General features: G+C 50.3%; 1 protein-coding gene across 10 annotated transcripts in view; it reads left to right on the forward strand.

The window, feature by feature from the left end:
* mast2 (microtubule associated serine/threonine kinase 2) overlaps positions 1–18,133 on the forward strand; it is a 123,380-nt gene that overhangs the window by 90,739 nt on the left and 14,508 nt on the right. For 6 of the 10 annotated variants that reach the window (XM_070960137.1, XM_070960139.1, XM_070960138.1 and 3 more), the window contains 7 exons: positions 1,159–1,250; positions 7,682–7,757; positions 9,261–9,281; positions 10,394–10,472; positions 11,425–11,579; positions 16,946–17,021; positions 17,383–17,592. In XM_070960137.1, the coding sequence (XP_070816238.1) occupies positions 1,159–1,250; positions 7,682–7,757; positions 9,261–9,281; positions 10,394–10,472; positions 11,425–11,579; positions 16,946–17,021; positions 17,383–17,592 (709 nt within the window). The remainder of the gene's footprint in view (positions 1–1,158; positions 1,251–7,681; positions 7,758–9,260; positions 9,282–10,393; positions 10,473–11,424; positions 11,580–16,945; positions 17,022–17,382; positions 17,593–18,133) is intronic. The other 4 variants (XM_070960142.1, XM_070960147.1, XM_070960141.1 and 1 more) reach the window with 3 other exon arrangements.

Here is an 18,133-nt window from a genome sequence, read left to right on the forward strand (position 1 = left end):
TTTTATTTTTACTGACAGAAACACATTTCTAGTCCAAACATATAACTTCTGTTATTTGAGCTGAGATGAAATTGTTTCTCTCAAAACCAACGAAACATAAAAACAAGTGTGAGTGCATGAAGAACCTTTGGGAAATGAAAGAGTGAAGTTTGCTCTGAGCTGCACACAGATCTCTGAAGGATAAACACACACACACACACACACACACACACACACACACACACACAGAGCCTAAAACGATGTTGTTGCCATGGTGTCATCTGTAAACATCTGCATCCTGCAGCAGAGCTGACTCTTATCTGTGAACGCCGTGTTATTAACATGTCGCTTTGTTTAAAGCTGCTGTCTCCACTTGAGGATCAGAGGTAAATTACAGTAATTGTCCAGTCCGGGCTGCCGTACCCAGTGCTCTGATGGGTCTGATGGCAGCTCCTCTGTGTTATTATTGTCTCCAGGCACGTAGTTCACAGCGTATTCACCAGTTTCTCCACATCACAGTAAATATAATCTCTGCGCAACAACCCAGACTCCAAAGAAGAGTCCATGTGTTCATCTCCTTCATCCACTCATGTGTTCATAAAGTGGTGAACCTCATCAGTGGAGCTCTTGCACACCTGAGTGACACCCAGTTGTTTTCCACACAGAAAACAGATCAGGGATCAATCAGGGAATCGATAAGGAGTCGGAGCGACGAGTAGATCGATGACGGCGTTCAGTCAAATCTTCTGAGTTCTGTGTCGTTGCTTCCATGACTGCAGCTGTGATTTTGTCTGGCGTGTTTGTGTGTCATCGGCGTCCTCTGGTGTGAAGGACAGACGGTGTGCGTGCACGCACACACACACACACACGCTGTGATCAGATGTGTGTCTGAGTGGACACCTGCTGTTATTGACGCAGAGCTGCAGGGACCCTTTGGCCATTTGTACAAATGACATTCATGAGCGTGTGTGAGGTGTGTGTGTGTTTTCTGGACGTGTGACGGACGAGTGACTGCGGCTGTTTGAGGGTGGACAAATACCTAAAGACTCGGGGACACTCAGAGAAGTCAGTGACTGTAAATCTGTGTGTGGTTCACGGCAGAGCTGCTCGAGCGTCTGTCGGACGTGACGCAGTCGACGACCAGTTCGTTTAACTCACCGGGTTTGTTTTTGTCCTCAGCTGTCGGACGAGCAACAGGAAGAGCTTGATTGTGACATCCAGCACCTCCCCCACCCTGCCAAGACCGCACTCACCTCTGCATGGACACACAGGTAACACACACACACACACACACACACACACACACACACATACACACACCTGTACTGCCTAAATATCACCAGATACCTGCAGCGTCCTGATCAGCAGTCAGGAAACGAATGAAGAGCCAGTTTTTACTGTCCTCCTGGGACTATGAGTCCACAGTCTAGCTTAGCTTAGCTTAGCTTAGCTTAGCTTAGCAATGATGGGTCTAATAACTGACAGGCAAACAGGAATCGTTATTGGTGGAAGGTGTCGTTGTGTTACCTGCTCTTGCAGCGGGGCTGGAAGGTGTGTGTCGTCACAGCAGGTCAGGTGTGTTACATGGAGTTGTGTTGTTTACTCTCACACACAATTAACAGCTCCGACTGCACGCCGCGTCCGCACAGCGAGACGTTTGACAGCAGACAGACGTTTGACGGCTGCTGCCTGGAAACTGCAGGTTGTCCACAGTTTTAAAAACGCCTCATCTGATTGGATGAGCTGTGCATGTGTGTTGACCGTGTGTGATGATGCTGCTCCAGAGAATGACCTCTGACCCTGCAGCGTGCCTGGAGACCTGTTGACAACAACATCATAAAAGTATGAACATATGATCTAAATTGATTGACGGGGCCATGTGGATATAAATAGATCGTATCAATCGATCGGCTCAGGACAGACTCTGTGCTGTTGGAGCCTGATCAATATATCGGCGCAGCCTGCTGACAGACAAGTTTCCTTTTCAGCTGTAAAATGTCTCACTGTGTAAAAATCAGGTCAGTAATCCTGATTGACTAAATTTAATAGATCCTTATCAAAAATACTTGTTTATTGAATGTGATTGTGTGAAAATAATACAAATGTTTGGTGATCTGTCCCATCGATATCTGCATCAGAATCCAAACAGCAGTGCTGGTGGGGCTCTGATTGGTGTTTATCAGTTGGTCGTGAGTCATAACAAATAACTTCATCTCCGCTCGATCACCAGAAAAACATTTGGCAGGATCACCAAAACAGCTCTGGTCATTTAATGGAGTAAAAGGTGTGAAATGTGGCTCAGCTGCAGCCTGTGAAACGTGACGATGTCTCATCTTCCTCTGCACACTGAGTGTCTCTGTACGCTGTTTGTCTTAGAAAGACGTCATCTGAAGGCGTCACCTCGAGCTCCACCAGAGTTTCTACATGTATTCAACATGGGGGGGGGGGGGCACATGGTGACAGGTGAAATGTGCGCTGACAGGATTTTTGGCGTTGACAGCGTGTAAGACAAGCACACAAACCCCCAAACCAACCAGCAGACACCCACCCAGCCCTCCACCCCTCACATGTAAAGAGAGAGAGGGAGCGGAGAGATGAATAATAGTGGTATTGATCGATGGAGAGAGAGCGACTCACTCGAAATATAGATCAGAGGGACGGGTTGGTGACAGTGAGCGAGAGGACGGAGACAGAGGCGGCAGGATGGATATGAGACATGGAGAAGAATTATATCTGATGCTGAGGAGAGAGACAGAGAGAGGGACAGGGACAGAGAGAAAGACAGACAGACAGACAGACAGAGAGAGACAGGCAGAGAGGGAGAGGGACAGAGAGAGATGACAGGATGGATATGAGACATGGAGAGGTGGTAAAATATCAAGAATTAGACCTGATGCTGAGGAGAGAGAGACAGAGAGGACACACAGACAGACAGAGACAGAGAGACATCCTCATTAACGTGTGTATGTGCTCAGCTGACAGACAGTTGCACGTTTCATTTCCTGCTCAGGAAATAATGGAGCTCACCAACCTGTCAGTCAGAGCGCGCACACACACACACACAAACACACACACACACACACACACACACACACACACACACACACACACACACACACACACACACACACACACACACACACACACTCTTGATAAGTGGTTTTGTGTGAGGGCTCTTCATCCAGCGAGTTCTGACCTCTTCAAAATAAAAGCACACTGAGAAGCCTAAAGGGTCTTAGTTTGGCTTGTTGTTCTCTGTTAACTTACACCTGTGTTACTGACTGTAGTGAGCGTTGAGCTGCAGCCTCGGGGGTGGAGAGGAGGTGAGTGAGGCCAGGTGGTCAGGAGGCCAGGTGGTCAGGTGGTCAGGAGGCCAGGTGGTCAGGTGGTCAGGAGGCCAGGTGGTCAGGTGGTCAGGAGGCCAGGTGGTCAGGTGGTCAGGTACTGTTGTGGTTGCCAGTTCGGGTCACAGTGTGGTGCAGTGTCCTTTGTCCTCTGTCCTCTGCCCTCCTCTCCCTCCTTCTCTTCCTCTTTCCCTCCCTCCTGCCACCAGACTGATGTGGCAGCTGTGTTGCCATGGTAACACCGCCACCAGTCTCACAGTGGACCTCGAGACCCTGCAGAGGAAATAAATACTGCGATGAGCGTTTGTGCCCCTCGTCGGCTCTCCGGCTGCTCACAGAGACAGGCTCGATCGTCGGATGAACGTCGGAGGAAAAGCTTCAGACTAAGTTTGACGTTAGCGCGACGGAAATCTTAATCCCGTCAAGTCAAGGCTGCGATGTGTCGCTGTCGGCTGGTACTTAACTGATCAACACGCCTCGACCTTTCCCTTCGTTCCCGGAGTCGTCTCCAGACGTGGCTGATTGCCTTTTTTCTTCTTCTTCTCTCCGTCTCTCGCTCTGGCCCTAATCATGAATTCCATCATGGTTTCAATCATCCGGCTGTTAACTGCTCATCAAATGTGGATTCCTCAAAGTCTGATGTCCCGAGGGGCCGATGAGGACCAGTCCTCTCCAAAAACGGCTTTTATTAAATGTTGAAAGTCATAAAGGCATAAATCCCTCGTTTCCTCTCATCTTTTTTTCTCCTGAACACCTACTTTCATTTTTTCCTTCTTCTCCTTTTCAGCATGTAAATCTTCTCTTTTCCCCTGCCCGCCTTCCCTCGTCCCCCCTCATCCTCCACACTCCTTCCTGCTCCTCCCTGCTCCTCCCTGCTCCTCCCTCCCTGCTCCTCCCTGCTCCTCCTTGTTCCTCCCTCTCTGCTCCTCTCTGCTCCTCTCTGCTCCTCTCTGCTCCTCCCTGCACCTCCCTGCACCTCCCTGCTCCTCTCTGCTCCTCCCTGCTCCTCCCTCGCTGCACCTCCCTGCTCCTCCCTCTCAGCTCCTCTCTGCTCCTCGCTCGCTGCTCCTCCCTGCTCCTCGCTCGCTGCTCCTCGCTGCTCCTCCCTGCTCCTCCCTTGCTGCACCTCCCTGCTTCTCCCTGCTCCTCTCTGCTCCTCCCTGCTCCTCCCTGCTCCTCCCTCGCTGCACCTCCCTGCTTCTCCCTGCTCCTCTCTGCTCCTCCCTGCTCCTCCCTGCTCCTCCCTCGCTGCACCTCCCTGCTTCTCCCTGCTCCTCTCTGCTCCTCCCTGCTCCTCCCTGCACCTTGCTGCTCCTCCCTGCTCCTCCCTCGCTGCTCCTCCCTGCTCCTCCCTCGCTGCTCCTCCCTGCTCCTCGCTCGCTGCTCCTCCCTCGCTGCTCCTCGCTGCTCCTCCCTGCTCCACCCTTGCTGCTCCTCCCTTGCTGCACCTCCCTGCTTCTCCCTGCTCCTCTCTGCTCCTCCCTGCTCCTCCCTGCTCCTCCCTCGCTGCACCTCCCTGCTTCTCCCTGCTCCTCTCTGCTCCTCCCTGCTCCTCCCTGCACCTTGCTGCTCCTCCCTTGCTGCTCCTCCCTGCTCCTCTCTGCTCCTCCCTGCTCCTCTCAGCTCCTCTCTGATGAAGGCCAGCTGATGAGTGGCAGCTCTGCTCTGACTTGATGGATTCAAACAGCTTCGCGCTCGTCTTTGTAATTGTAATGAGGGACAGAAAGAAAGACAGCGGGGATCTTTTCTCTTATTCACTTTCTTGTCACACACTCCTGAGGAAGCACACATCTTCTCTTCCCGCCCCCTCCCCAATTATAGCTGTGTTTTGTTATCCCAGCCGCAGCCTCCCCGAGGAGGCGGCGAGGCGGTGGGACTGAGGAGGCGCAGAGCAGATATTACATTTGCATGCATCTCAAACGCGGGTGTGTTTCTTGGTCTTTGCTAAAGTAGGTCACCGTCACCGCAGTTTGCGGTACAAAACCTTAAAATGTGACGGCGAAGCAGCTCGAGAGCCGGCGGTGACGAGGCCGCCTACCTGCTGCTCTCAGCTGTCATTTACATTTCACTCGGCTTCATCGTTCAGGTGCGACAAACAATCCGCCGAGCGTTTCCTGACGAGGAGCGATTTGATATTTTTCTGTCAGCGATCAGAACAAAGTCAACACGCTGACAGTCGCTGTGGACGTCACATGACGGTGGTTCGTGGTAGAAGCGGTGGTACGAGTGACCTCTGCTGGCGTTTGGCTGCAGGTATGGCGGCCGCGACCTGTGGCTGCCTGTAGGTCAGTGGGACAGAAACACACCTGAGCGCGGTAACGAACAGGCCGTCAGCTCAGAGCAGGAAGCTCATCAGTGTCTGACAGAAGCGTTGACAGATGTGACTGTGGCAGAGTTTCCAGCAGTGTCAGCTTGAAACAACACGTCAACAGGAAGTAGAAGACTGCCGCGTCCCTGAGGGCCGTCGATGAGATGTAGAGGTGCACAAAGCACCCAGCTGACCTCAGACCAGGGGCTGCGATCGCACCTTTGATCCATTGATCCAGATGTTCAGTGAGGACGGCGTGTTCTTCTGCTGTGGTCCAGCCGATGCTGGATTTCTGATCAGTAAATGGCAGTTTATGGATTAGAAAGGTTTCTGATCATTTCAGCACTAAAATCAAGCCTCAGTGCAAAACCAGACGAGCTTTTCTGAGGGGGGGTTTGGACGCAGATCCTCCAGCTCTGCTAACACTGAGCTCATGTCACACACACGAGAGCACAGACATGTGCAGAGACGCTTTGACCGTCACACACACACAGATGCGTCCTCCGGTGTGTGAATAAGCCCTGCATTGACTGACGGTCCACACTCATGCGTGCACACACGGCTGAGGCGGGGTGTGACCGAGCCGGCTAACAGCCCCTCTGAGACCTTTTTATCTTTGACGTGACCTCAGCAGCACGCGACATCTTCAGGAGGCGTTTCACACGACGCTAACAAGCTTCTGTCTGACTGAAACACACACATGTTCTGCTCTCCGGCCACAGACTCAGATCCCGTCTGACGGGAAGCAAACGTTCTTATTAATATTTGACTTTCTGCAGCGTCCAGACGAGCCGCTGAGGAAAATGAATAATTGATGCGGAAATGTCCCACGACTTAATCTCTCCTCCCGTTTCTGAGGCCGGCGGCCTGCCCCTGCACCCGTGTGTGTGTGTGTGCGTGCGCGCGCGCGCGTGTGTGTGTGTGTGTGTGTGTGTGTGTGTGTGTGTGTGCGTGCGTGCGTGCGTGCGTGCGTGCGTGTGTGCGTGCTCATCAGAGGAGGTTCCTGTGTTTCCTGGCTGTCGCCTCCCCTTCAGGTCGTTCAGTTCGCTCTGCAGATGTTTGGTGTTCACTGCTGGATGTTTGCTGTCTGTGTTCAAACCGGTTGTTTGTGGACTTTCTCTTTATTATCCAGCATCACGTGAAGTTCACGCTCGCCTGTTTTTGTTTGGGGGGGGCTCAGTAGTAACACAGACGCTGCAGAATCAACGTCGCCCCCCATGTGTGATCAGTCTTCACAAGGCCTCTGATCAAAGGGTGATTTAAGCGCCTCAGATCTGACTGATGTGACAGTTTAAGTGTTTCAGTGAGTTTGGAGTTGGAGAAGAAGGTTTTCTTCAGATTATCTCCTCGACATGGAAACAGAAATCTGTCATGGCCACGTTTCTCTTCTGATAACTGATTAATCGTTTCAGTCAAACATTTGTAAATAAATGTAAAGATTTGATGCTTTTCTTCATCATTTCTGATGTAAATGAAGACTCTTTGGGTTTTGAATTGTTGGACAAAAGAAGCTGTTTGAAGACGTCGCTTTGGGCTCTGGGGATGGATGGATGGATGGATGGATGGATGGATGGATGGATGGATGGATGGATGGATGGATGGATGGATGATCCTGTAAGTTATTGGCAGATGAATCAATGATGAAAATCGTTAGTTTGTGCTCGTGTCATCTCAGATTTATTGACCCAAAATCTGAGAATGAGCTAATTTAAACTGCTGAACGTCTCCTCAAACTTCAGCTCCAGGTCGATGATCGGATGGTTCTTGCTGAAATGCATCCTGGGAGTTGTAGTTGAATTGCCTCCTTCAGTTTTTATGTCCACAGGTCAGAACCAGATCGTAATCCTTTGTGTTGATAATTCAGCCAGAAGACTTCATGTCCATGAAGAGTTGAAGCTCTCAGTCAAACATCATCACCAGTGTTGAGTACTGGGAGTACTGGTGTGCAGTGTTAGACTGTGACTGTCTGAGGTCAGCACATACCTGCAGAGGTCGTGTGTTTCATCGTGCTCACCTGTTCTCCTCTTCCTCCCTCTTCTCTGTCTGACAGGCACCAGCCCTCTGGACAGCCCTCGCAACTTCTCCCCCAACACAGCTGCACACTTCTCCTTTGTTCCTGCACGCAGGTGAGGCTCACACTCAGATGTGCAGGTGTGTTTGAGGTCACACCTGGAAAACAGTCAGTGCACCTTGTAGGTGGGGCGGGATGAAAAAAAGAAGGTGGAAAAATAGTTTTTCCACAAACGTTCTGGGGCAGAATCAGCAGCTTTGCAGCATTTTCTCAGGTGATGTCGGCGCTCCTGAAGTCCTGATAGAGCCTGTTTATCTTCTGGCATTAAAGCATCATTTGGTCATGAGTTCAGCCTCAGACATCACACTGGAAGCAGTGTTGAACAGTGTTAAATGATGCACAGCACACAGCCCGGCGGCCTCATCAGCCTTCATCACGAGCAGAGAGTTACTTCAGCGTTTAACAGCAGCGTTAAGAGTCGTTCTGGGAAAGAGACTCAAAATAAAAGACTTTAATCAGACAGGAAGTGAAGACAGAATGGATGAGCCGTGCTTCAGCTCTCAACGGCTCAGTGGCCTCGACGCCTCAAGAGCTGCCGCCGCCGCTGATGATGATGATGGTGTGCGAGCTGATGAGGAGGCAGATGATCACTCTGAGGCTGTCACTCAAACCAGGATTAATAAAGCTCTTATCTGTCTGGGCAAGAGCGTGTGTGTGTGTGTGTGTGTGTGTGTGTGTGTGTGTGTGTGTGTGTGTGTGTGTGTGTGTGTGTGTGTGTGTGTGTGTGTGTGTGTGTGTGTGTGTGTCGCTGTGACAGATGCATGTTCAGGCATTTGTGTGATCTTCAATCCGAGATAAAAGACTTTAATATAAGCTCACATGAAAGTTTGAAAAATATAAAGAAATCCTCAGCGAGCCTTAAATCTTCATGAAGATGGTGATGATGTTTCCATGGTAACACACCTTTGCTGTCGTACCGAACCCCCGGGCTATCATGGCGCCGCGCAGCAGCCAAAAAGAGCATTAACGCTGATTTGAACTGGAAATCCCTCTGTGTCCAACGGCTGACCTCAGCGCTGCGCCGCTGATATCAGGGCAGCAGTGACGCCCTGTGGTGGAGGCTGGTATGACAGCTCGCTCACCTGACTGCTCTTGATTTATTTATTAATCAGAAGCGTCGCCTTTGGTTTGATTTGATCCTCGTGATAGCGCGTACGTTTGACTTTCCTGGAAAATGTCTGAAAGCTGCTGCATTGAAATAAGATTAACCTGCAACACAAAGTTATTCTTCAGAGCCGCAAAAGTCCTGAAAAGCTGTTTTCATGATGGTTTTTAAAGGAGCTCTGTGTTACTGCAGGACGAGCTAACATTTGATGATGAAGAGTGTAAAGATTTACTAGATTATTTCACAATTTTACAGTCGTTTGTCGTGTTCGGTCGTGTGTTTGCAAGCTGAGCTCCACTGAATTAAAAACATGAGGCGTGAAGGCTTGGAAAATGTGTGTGTGTGTGTGTGTGTGTGGTGTGTGTGTGTGTGTGTGTGTGTGTGTGTGTGTGTGTCTGACACTGTGTCGGTGACAGCTGTAAAAAGAAAACCACTGTCTTGTCTCCCTTACAGTCACGGGCACAGGGCTGACAGGTAACCTCTCACCTTTGACCTCAGACCTCTTTCCTCCCTCTTCCTGCCGCCACCTTCCTGCCCCCCCCCCTCCCTGCATGGCTGAGCACACACACACTGAATGACATGAGTGAGGACCCTGCAGGGTCCTCCTCCTGCCCGGCACTCTGTGCAGGAACAACGTCATCAGCTGCTGCGACGCCCGCCGAGCCAAAAATAAAATCTGTCTGACCGCTGGAGCGACGACCCGGAGAGGGAGGGGGGGTCAGAAAATGTCAGAAACCCGGAGTTCACTCATATTTGATCCTTGAAGGATAAAGTTTTTCTTATTGTCAGCGAGTCTCATAAAAGGACTGAAAACCAGCAGTGAATGCTAACTGCTAACTGCTAACAGTTCAGTGTGTGTGTATGACAGCCTGAGCCATTGACCTCCATTAAAACACATCAGTGGGCCTCACTGTGGTTCCTTCATCACCATGAACACACACACACACACACACACACACGCACACACACACACACACACACTGCAGCACCACATGTGGATTCATCCGCTGCTGAAAATAGTCCCATAAAAGCTCCGTTTCCTCCTGTTCGGCTGATTAAACTGCAGTCAGCAGCGGCCTCTTTTAGAAATGAAACGACAGATTTGTGAGGTGTTTTTAAGGATTCACACCTTCAGTCTGAACCAATGGGCTTTGAGCTGAGAGCCAGACAGGAAGTCAGCGATCGTGTTGTTGGTTTGGGTTTTTTATGGGGTTTGTTGAGAATATCAGCTGATTTCCATTTGAACAAAGCGAATCCAGAGCGATGTAAACTCCACCGGTCTGCGGGGAGCACACAGGTCAGCTCAGGTCAGGTCAGGTCAGGTCGGGGGGGCTCTCGGGTGTTGACTCCATCTTTTTTACGTCATGTCTGCAGGGTCTCGGTGGACCCTCCTCACGGCTTTGCCTGCTCTTTGAGTCCATGTTATCCTCCCGTTTGCACCTTCTCTCCCTCAGCTCAGTCACTTCCTCTCTGTGTGTGATGGTGCTGCATCTCCTCGATATGGCCTCTTCAGGACGTGTGTGAACATGAAAAGGTGGATGTTTGCTCTCGATGTCCTCACCTCTTGTCTTCTGTCCCCCCTCCAGGACGGATGGCAGACGCTGGTCTCTGGCCTCGTTGCCTTCCTCTGGCTATGGCACCAACACTCCCAGCTCCACCGTCTCGGTAAATATCTTTCCTGTACTCCGTCTCTCAGCGTAAGTGTATGTATTGTGTGATTATCTATCCCTCTGCCAGCTCAGCCTCCCTCTGCTGTGACACAGTCCCTCCTCACCCCCTCCCCTCTAATGCCCTCAAGTGTACTTCTGCTCCCTGGTCTCTTTGTCCTCTCTTTCTGTCCTTCCTTCATGGGGACATATCTGAGTCCCTCTGGTCTAATCCCTCTGCTTTACCTTCTGCTGCTCCTTCATCTCCCCTCTCGATGCCCCGGCATGCGGCTCTTCTGTACCTGCGCCTGCAGAACGAAGCTCAGCGTGCTTCAAAGGCACCGAGCCGAGTCAGCTGCTCAGCTCGCACATCCAGACTGTTAGCACGCCTGCTAGCTCGCCGTAGTTACAGAGGGCCAGGGCTGCTTTGATTCCTCCCATTGTGGAACGTAAACAACTTGTTAGATGAAAGTGGGCGTCAGTGCTCCGTGGTTACTGATGTGGTCACTTAAAGACATCTAAACATGTGGAATAAATATGGTGAGACAGTCAATGTTTCCCTTGTAATGTGTAGAAACCGTCTCAGAGTCAGTGTAATGACTGATGCGGCGTAGTGAAGAGTAGACCCGCTGTAGAGATGGTGCGTCAGAGTCAGAGATTCATGAACATTTAAACATCTGTCATCTGACGGCATCAGCGTCCCTCACGTCAGAGAGCTCAGGACCACAGCTCCGCCTCACAGCTCACACCTGTGTCACCTGTGGCGTTTGGAGTAATTTGAGCTCCAGGCCTCATAATTGTGTTCTTGGGCTCCATACTAAACACCTACAGCTGAACCCTGCAGCCCCCCCCTCTCCTGTAGCCACCTCACCTCACCTGGCCTCGCCGGGCCCGGACGCCCCCCCAGCCTCAGCCCGCAGTAGCTCCAGTGCTGGTTGTAATCTGCTCCCTCTGTGCTCCTCCTCTCACAGTCCTCCTGTTCATCTCAGGAGAAGCTGCACCAGCTGCCCTTCCAGCCCACCCCGGACGAGCTGCACTTCCTCACCAAGCACTTCAGCTCCGAGAGCATCACGGACGAGGAGGGACGGCGCTCCCCCGCCATGAGACCGCGCTCCCGCAGCCTCAGGTAGGAGCTCTGTCTGAAGGTCCTCTTTACAAACACCACACTGAGCCCCCACCCTGATGAGCGCTGGGTCACTGACTGTCACCTCTGAGAGGAAAACGCTGTCAGTGGTTGGACGAGAGAAAAAATGTCTGACAGAAACTTATCAGCACCTTCATCTCTGGTTGCTTTGAGTCTTTTCCTTCTCTGTAGTCAATGTCCATCAGTCCCTTATGAGACACACCCAAAGAGTCTCAGTCCAGTCCAACAGATGTCCCACATGTTCTGCCCTCAGAGATTTGAATGGTCTCTTTTGCTTCACACTGACAGAGAGGTGTACCTAATAAAGTGGCCGCTGAGGGCACCTCTGTGCTGATTGTTGTCCTCTCCTTCAGAGCAGCACGTTGTTTATGTTGTGTTGTTTTGTTTTAGTCGTTAGTTTATTTAGTCTTAATGACAGAAATGTCCAGAAGACAGACAATAAGACGTGATCAGCGGAGGACGCACAAACATCCGCATACCTTCATAGTGTGTGTGTGTGTGTGTGTGTGTGTGTGTGTGTGTGTGTGTGTGTGTGTGTGTGTGTGTTGTGTGTGTGTTGTGTGTGTCAGCCTTCACAAAGGTCAGACAGCCCTCTGACACGTCCATGACAGGTGGGAGCGAGCAGAGCCTCCTCACTGCTTATCTCAGTGACACTCACCTGTTCACCTGTCCACCCGTGGACCCACCTGTCCATCTGTGTCTCGTTCAGTCTGTCCGTCTGCGTCTCGTCCACTCTGTCCGTCTGCGTCTCGTCCACTCTGTCCGTCTGTGTCTCGTCCACTCTGTCCGTCTCCAGCTCACTCGTCTTTTCTGTTTCTTCCTGTCGAGAGCCTCTTTCAGATTTCAGTCTCTTCACTCTCATTTTCTGACTCTCAGCTTGTCGCTGCCTCTCTGTCGTCCCTCCTCATAATTTCCTTTATTTCAATCTTTTTTCTTCCTCACTTTCTATCTGGCCTTCATCTCTTGTCTCAGCAGCTTCCTCCCCGTCTTCATCTCTGTTCCTTCACTGAGAGATATTGAATTCTTTCATCCTCTGAGACCAAAGCAGACACAGTTGCATGGTGTGTATCTGATTAGAGTCCCACTGTGTGTGATGATTGATGTCCGGCTGTGCGTGTGTGTGTGTGTGTGTGTGCCCGTATACAACCTCTCTTTCTTTCTAGGAACTAGAAACCCTGGAAAGGTAAAGGATGCAGGCTCGTAGAGTACAAACGAGGAGGATGAGACGTTAGAAAATGTTCAGCTTTTATCAGAAATGAACCAAAGTGCTGCGATCACAGAGGGGAAGACGACGGCGAGCAGGTTGTTCTATGTGGAGACGCCTTTGAAAAGTGTTTGGGCTGCAGCCGCCTGTCACGCCCTGACGTGCAGGCCGGTGAGCCTCAGCAGAGAGCCTGACATGGTATCATCCACCAGCAGAGTGTCATTAAAAAGCTCTCAGTGAAGTCTGCAGACCGTCTGCAGGCAGATAAATAACAACAGAGAGCTGAGAGCCAGGCTGGTCTGAGGACAGGCTGGTCTGAGGACAGGCTGGTCTGAGGACAGGCTTAAACAAGACGCGCTGAGTGGGACAGACAGAGGGCGAGGGACGAGCGTGTCTGCATGAGAGAGAGAACAAATGAAAATGAGGTGCAGAGCGCAGTTTTATGCTAATTTTACGAGTCCGCTGTGATTGATGACAGTCAGCCTTTTTGTCATTTAACACTTTCTCTCTTCCTCTCTCGTCTTCATTCTCCTCCTTCAGCGTCTCCTCTTCTTGTCCAGTTTAGTTCTGCAGTGTATCTGTCACGTCTCATCACCCCCCGTCTGTCTGTCCGTCCTCTCCTCTGCGCTGCGAACAAGCCTCAGTCGCTGCCGCCCGTCGACTTCCTGTCTGGAAAACCACGTTCTGCTCTATCAGACTGTGGCGTCACAGGAAGCAAACGTATTCTCGCCATCAAACTACCGCAGCATCAGCAGTAAAGCCGAACCGACTCAAGGCCCAGTTTTATTTGTCATATTCTTGTTAAGACTGCAGGTGAACAGGTGAACATGTGAACAGGTGAACATGTGAACAGGTGAACAGGTGAACAGGTGAACATGTGAACAGGTGAACAGGTGAACAGGTGAACAGGTGCTGACGTCACATGAACGGATCAGAAAACGGAGATTTCTAACAAACACAAAGAAACAACAGGAATAAATTCTTGTCTGAAATAATCTGAACACGTGATGCTTTCAGGAGCTTTTTACCAACATGTTTTCAGTGGAGTCATGAATTTCATCACACACACGCACACACACGCACACACACGCACGCACACACACGCACACACACACACGCACGCACGCACGCACACACACACACACACACACACACACACACACACACACACACACGCACACACACGCACACACACACACACACCTCATCCCCTCTCCGTCACGCTCAATTAGGCCTCTCATTTCCCGAGTCGCCCTCCTCAGTTGTGAAGCATCACTGTTATTTTTCTCGGACTCTCCCCCCTCCTCACCTCTTTGTCCTCCCCGCCTCGCCGTCACCATCTGATTGGCTGTCTCGTCTGATTTACTTCAATTACCCTCTCTGCCAATGAGCTCGTTTGCATTTTGAGTGCCTTTTGTCAGGTGTGACATCACCACTTAGCTGCAGAGGAGGACGACGCCCAACGTTTTAATTATCCAACGCTGGACACACATTTTTGTTTCATTCCACTTCAGAAATATCGGCTCTCTCTCTCTCTCTAACTTCTCAACTTCCACGTGAAAACAAAAGCACTTCCTGCGAAGCCTCGTCTCCAAGGTCGTTCCTCAAAATAATGATGTGAATGAGGCGTTTTTTTGCAGGGATCGCTGCGAGGCGATTTTTATTTCCCATTACAGCAGAAATATAGCCGTGTTGTAATTAGCCTTTGTCTGCCTTCCCGTGTTATTCATCCCGGGGATTTCACTGCGACCTCGGTGCAGCTCGCTCTGAACGGGAGCTTTATTTTAATAAAGGCTCAGGCTGCTCACAGCCACGAGCACACGGAAGAATAACACGAGAAAGAGGAGAAAGAGATATTCTGTGAAATTAAAGAATGTACATAACAGCCTGCGGCGCCGAATCCGTCTCTGTCAAGGCTAACCTTTAATTACCGAGCCCGCCGGCAGAGCCCGCCGCGCTCTGATTGATTTCTCTTTTTCCAGAAACACGAACATGAAAGGAGAGTTTCAAAGTTGAAGGTGTGAGAGTGACTGACACACATCAGCCAGGCCTGAGCGTGTGTGTGGGCGCAGCGCGGAGGCTCGTTTCGTTTAAAGGGTCACCTCAATCAACGCTGGGGCGGGCACTGTCAGTGACAGCTCAACACTTCCTGCCTGTTTTCACATTAAAAGCCCAACAGAAAATCATACAACTCGTAACAAAGCAGCGTAAGACAAAAGAGAAATGGAAGAACGTTATGTGCTGTATTTCTTGTGTGTGTGTGTGTGTGTGCGTACTTATGTGTGTGTGTGTGGTCACCTGTCACCGTGTGTCTGATAGTGATAAACAGCCTCCATGACGTTCAGCTCGTCTGTCACGTCCAGGCTGCTCTCATTCCTATTACGCTGGTAATTGGACTTTGAGCTGCCGATGGATGACTTAAAGCATTACCTCATCACACAGGTCACGTGTGTGTGTGTGTGTGTGTGTGTGTGTGTGTGTGTGTGTGTGTGTGTGTGTGTGTGTGTGTGTGTGTGTGTACCAATGACTCATTCTGTACAAAGACATCTGGACCCCCACCTTTTATAAACCTGTCTGTTTTTTAGCTGCTCTGTTCTATTTATTTTATTTTTTCTTATTATGTTTTTGTTTAATCTTGATTAATGTTATTTTATACTGTAATGATTTTTTTCTTCATCGCTCTGACTTCAGGTTTACTGTTCAGATGTGTGTCTCACTGTGGATCAATTCCAGGACCAAATGATTTTTTATCATGTAATCAGATTATTTTCATGAGTCCCAAAACACTGAAATTGCAGTTGCAATATTTAGAGGGAAATGTTTACAGTCATGTGTGGATGCAATGAATAATGCATCAGGCTAACAAGGCTGAAAATTGCCTGGAATGAAATTTCTCTGCCATGACGTGTACACACACACACACACACACACACACACACACACACCTGTCACCTGTTGTCATCCCCTTATTCTCCTGAAAGTGAGACACAGAAAGGTCAAGGATATTGCTGCTGTCGCTGTTTTGTCTGACTGTAGAGGCGTGGGGTGTGTGTGTGTGTGTGTGTGTGTGTGTGTGTGTGTGTGTGTGGGGGGGGGGGGGGGGGGTGATAGAATATAAAAAGAGACGAGTCCCCGGAGGAGGGAAATGGAGAGAAAATTGAGTCCAGTGAGTGAAAGACAGATGGATTGATATTCTGCTGGAGCCGGTGTGGACTGAAGGAGACATCACCGTCAGCTCATGAAACCCCCCGAGAGCTGACGGACAGCCGCTTCATTACTGACAGCAGCACACACACACACACACACACACACACACACACACACACACACACACACACACACACACACACACACACACACACACACACACACGCTGGTCTCCAGCAGCGTTACCCTTGTGCCGCTCTCAGTGTGCAGCCATGTGAGTCCATAGGCTGTCACGGTCCTCAGTTCACTGCTGAGGACACACATATGATGAAGACCCCGAGGTCCCGTTAGTGTGTGTGAGACCGCCGCCCCGCTCGTACTCCCTCTGCGCTGCGCTGACCCGACCAATCCCGCGTGTCACGTCCGGTCTGCTCAGCTGTGTCCCTGCGGCACTCCGTCCTCTGAGAGAGCAAAGTCCACAGCCGTCCTTCAGCTGGACCTCAGTGCTTGTCTCGCTCGGCCGGTCGGCCTGAATCTGTTTCTCTGAAAGATAAATCTCCAAAAAACACTCGTTTAACAACACGTGCTGAGCAGAAAGGCACCTGGAATACCTTCAGAGCAGCTGATTGCTCAGCATTCATCTGTCAGAGTAAAGCTGTGTCTCAGACATGAGAAGCATCATATTTGTCCCACCAGCATGTCAAACATGAGACCCACATAGATCTCAGGCAGCTGAGAGGTTGAACACTCTGCTGAAGTGTTGGAGGAACATGAGAGGAGCTGAAGCTACAGCTCACAGTCTGTTCATGTTTAATGTTTCTACAAAATAAAAGCACAGCTCTTTGTGACTTTGATGAATGATGCATGATGAAGGCACCATGAGTGAGTGCTCCTCTGCAGACAGACGGACATGAAGACTCGTTTGCTTCAGTTTTGGTTGAATTAACACATGAAGGCATCATCACGGCTTCATCTGTGTTTGTGTGTCTGCTTTCAGTCCCGGCCGCTCGCCCATCTCCTTCGACCACGAGATCGTGATGATGAACCACGTGTACAAAGAGAGGTTCCCCAAGGTTTGTGCTGCACACACACACTTCCTGTGCAGGATGAGTGCAAACAGGCAGCGAGAGCAGGGAACGTTACAGGTTGTAATCAGCTGTTCAGGCGTGTGGATGCGACACCTGAAGAGCTGCAGGTCTCAACTGTGTAGATTTAGTTAAACCTGATTAGCTGCTTAACAAAGCTGGAGGGCTTTTATTGTGAAGAGGCTGCAGGAAGTGTTAGTTTGTGAACAGATTTTCTCTGACATGAGTTCATACGGTGCACCTGCAGTTTTTTGTCTGTCCACGTCTCTGCTGCGTGTCCCTCTTCTATGACTCATCCTCGTCTCCCCCCTCTGTCACCTCCCCCCTCCTCCCTCCTCCCTCCCCGCAGGCGACGGCTCAGATGGAGGAGCGCCTGGCCGAGCTGCTCTCCTCCTCCGCCCCGGATAAGGTCTGCCCGCTGGCCGACGGGGTCCTGAGCTTCATCCACCATCAGCTGATAGAGCTGTCCAGAGACTGCCTGGAGAAAAGCCGAGAGGGCCTCATCACCTCCCGCTACTTCTACGAGCTCCAGGAGAGCCTGGAGAAGCTGCTGCAAGACGTGAGTTCAACAAGTTCATTCACTGAGCTGCACAGAGCAGCTCCAGGAGGCCAGAGAGGGCTTTAAAGCTCAGGCTGTACGATGGAAAGTCATTTCCAGAGCAAATCAGGACAAAGTAGAACTGTGTCAGTGCACCAAATCAGGCTTTAGTGTTCAAAGAAAGACTTTATTTAAATGTGTGGATCTTTAATGTTTAACAGCTGCGCGACAAAGCAGACTTTCATTTGTGGATTTACTAGGATAGAGAAGAATTGACTTCCTGATGTTAAACTGCTCGTATTAAAAAAGGAAAACTCATTCAGATAGATGCCAAATAGATTCACTCATTCATTCTTTCATTTTCAAAACGCAGAAAGAGCTCCTGATCTCATGTACGAAACTGTAGTTTACAGAAAATTTGACAAACAAATGAATCAGCATCGCTTTGCGTCATCGCTGTAGAGTTGCGTGACTAATTTCCACATCTGTCAGGGCAGAGCGTTGCATTGTGGGATTTCTGAGAAGCACCTGCGCTGTGGACGTTTTTGATTCGATCACAGGA

Source organism: Chaetodon trifascialis, chromosome 4, assembly GCF_039877785.1.
Source record: "Chaetodon trifascialis isolate fChaTrf1 chromosome 4, fChaTrf1.hap1, whole genome shotgun sequence".
In the NCBI taxonomy this organism is placed as follows: domain Eukaryota; kingdom Metazoa; phylum Chordata; class Actinopteri; order Chaetodontiformes; family Chaetodontidae; genus Chaetodon; species Chaetodon trifascialis.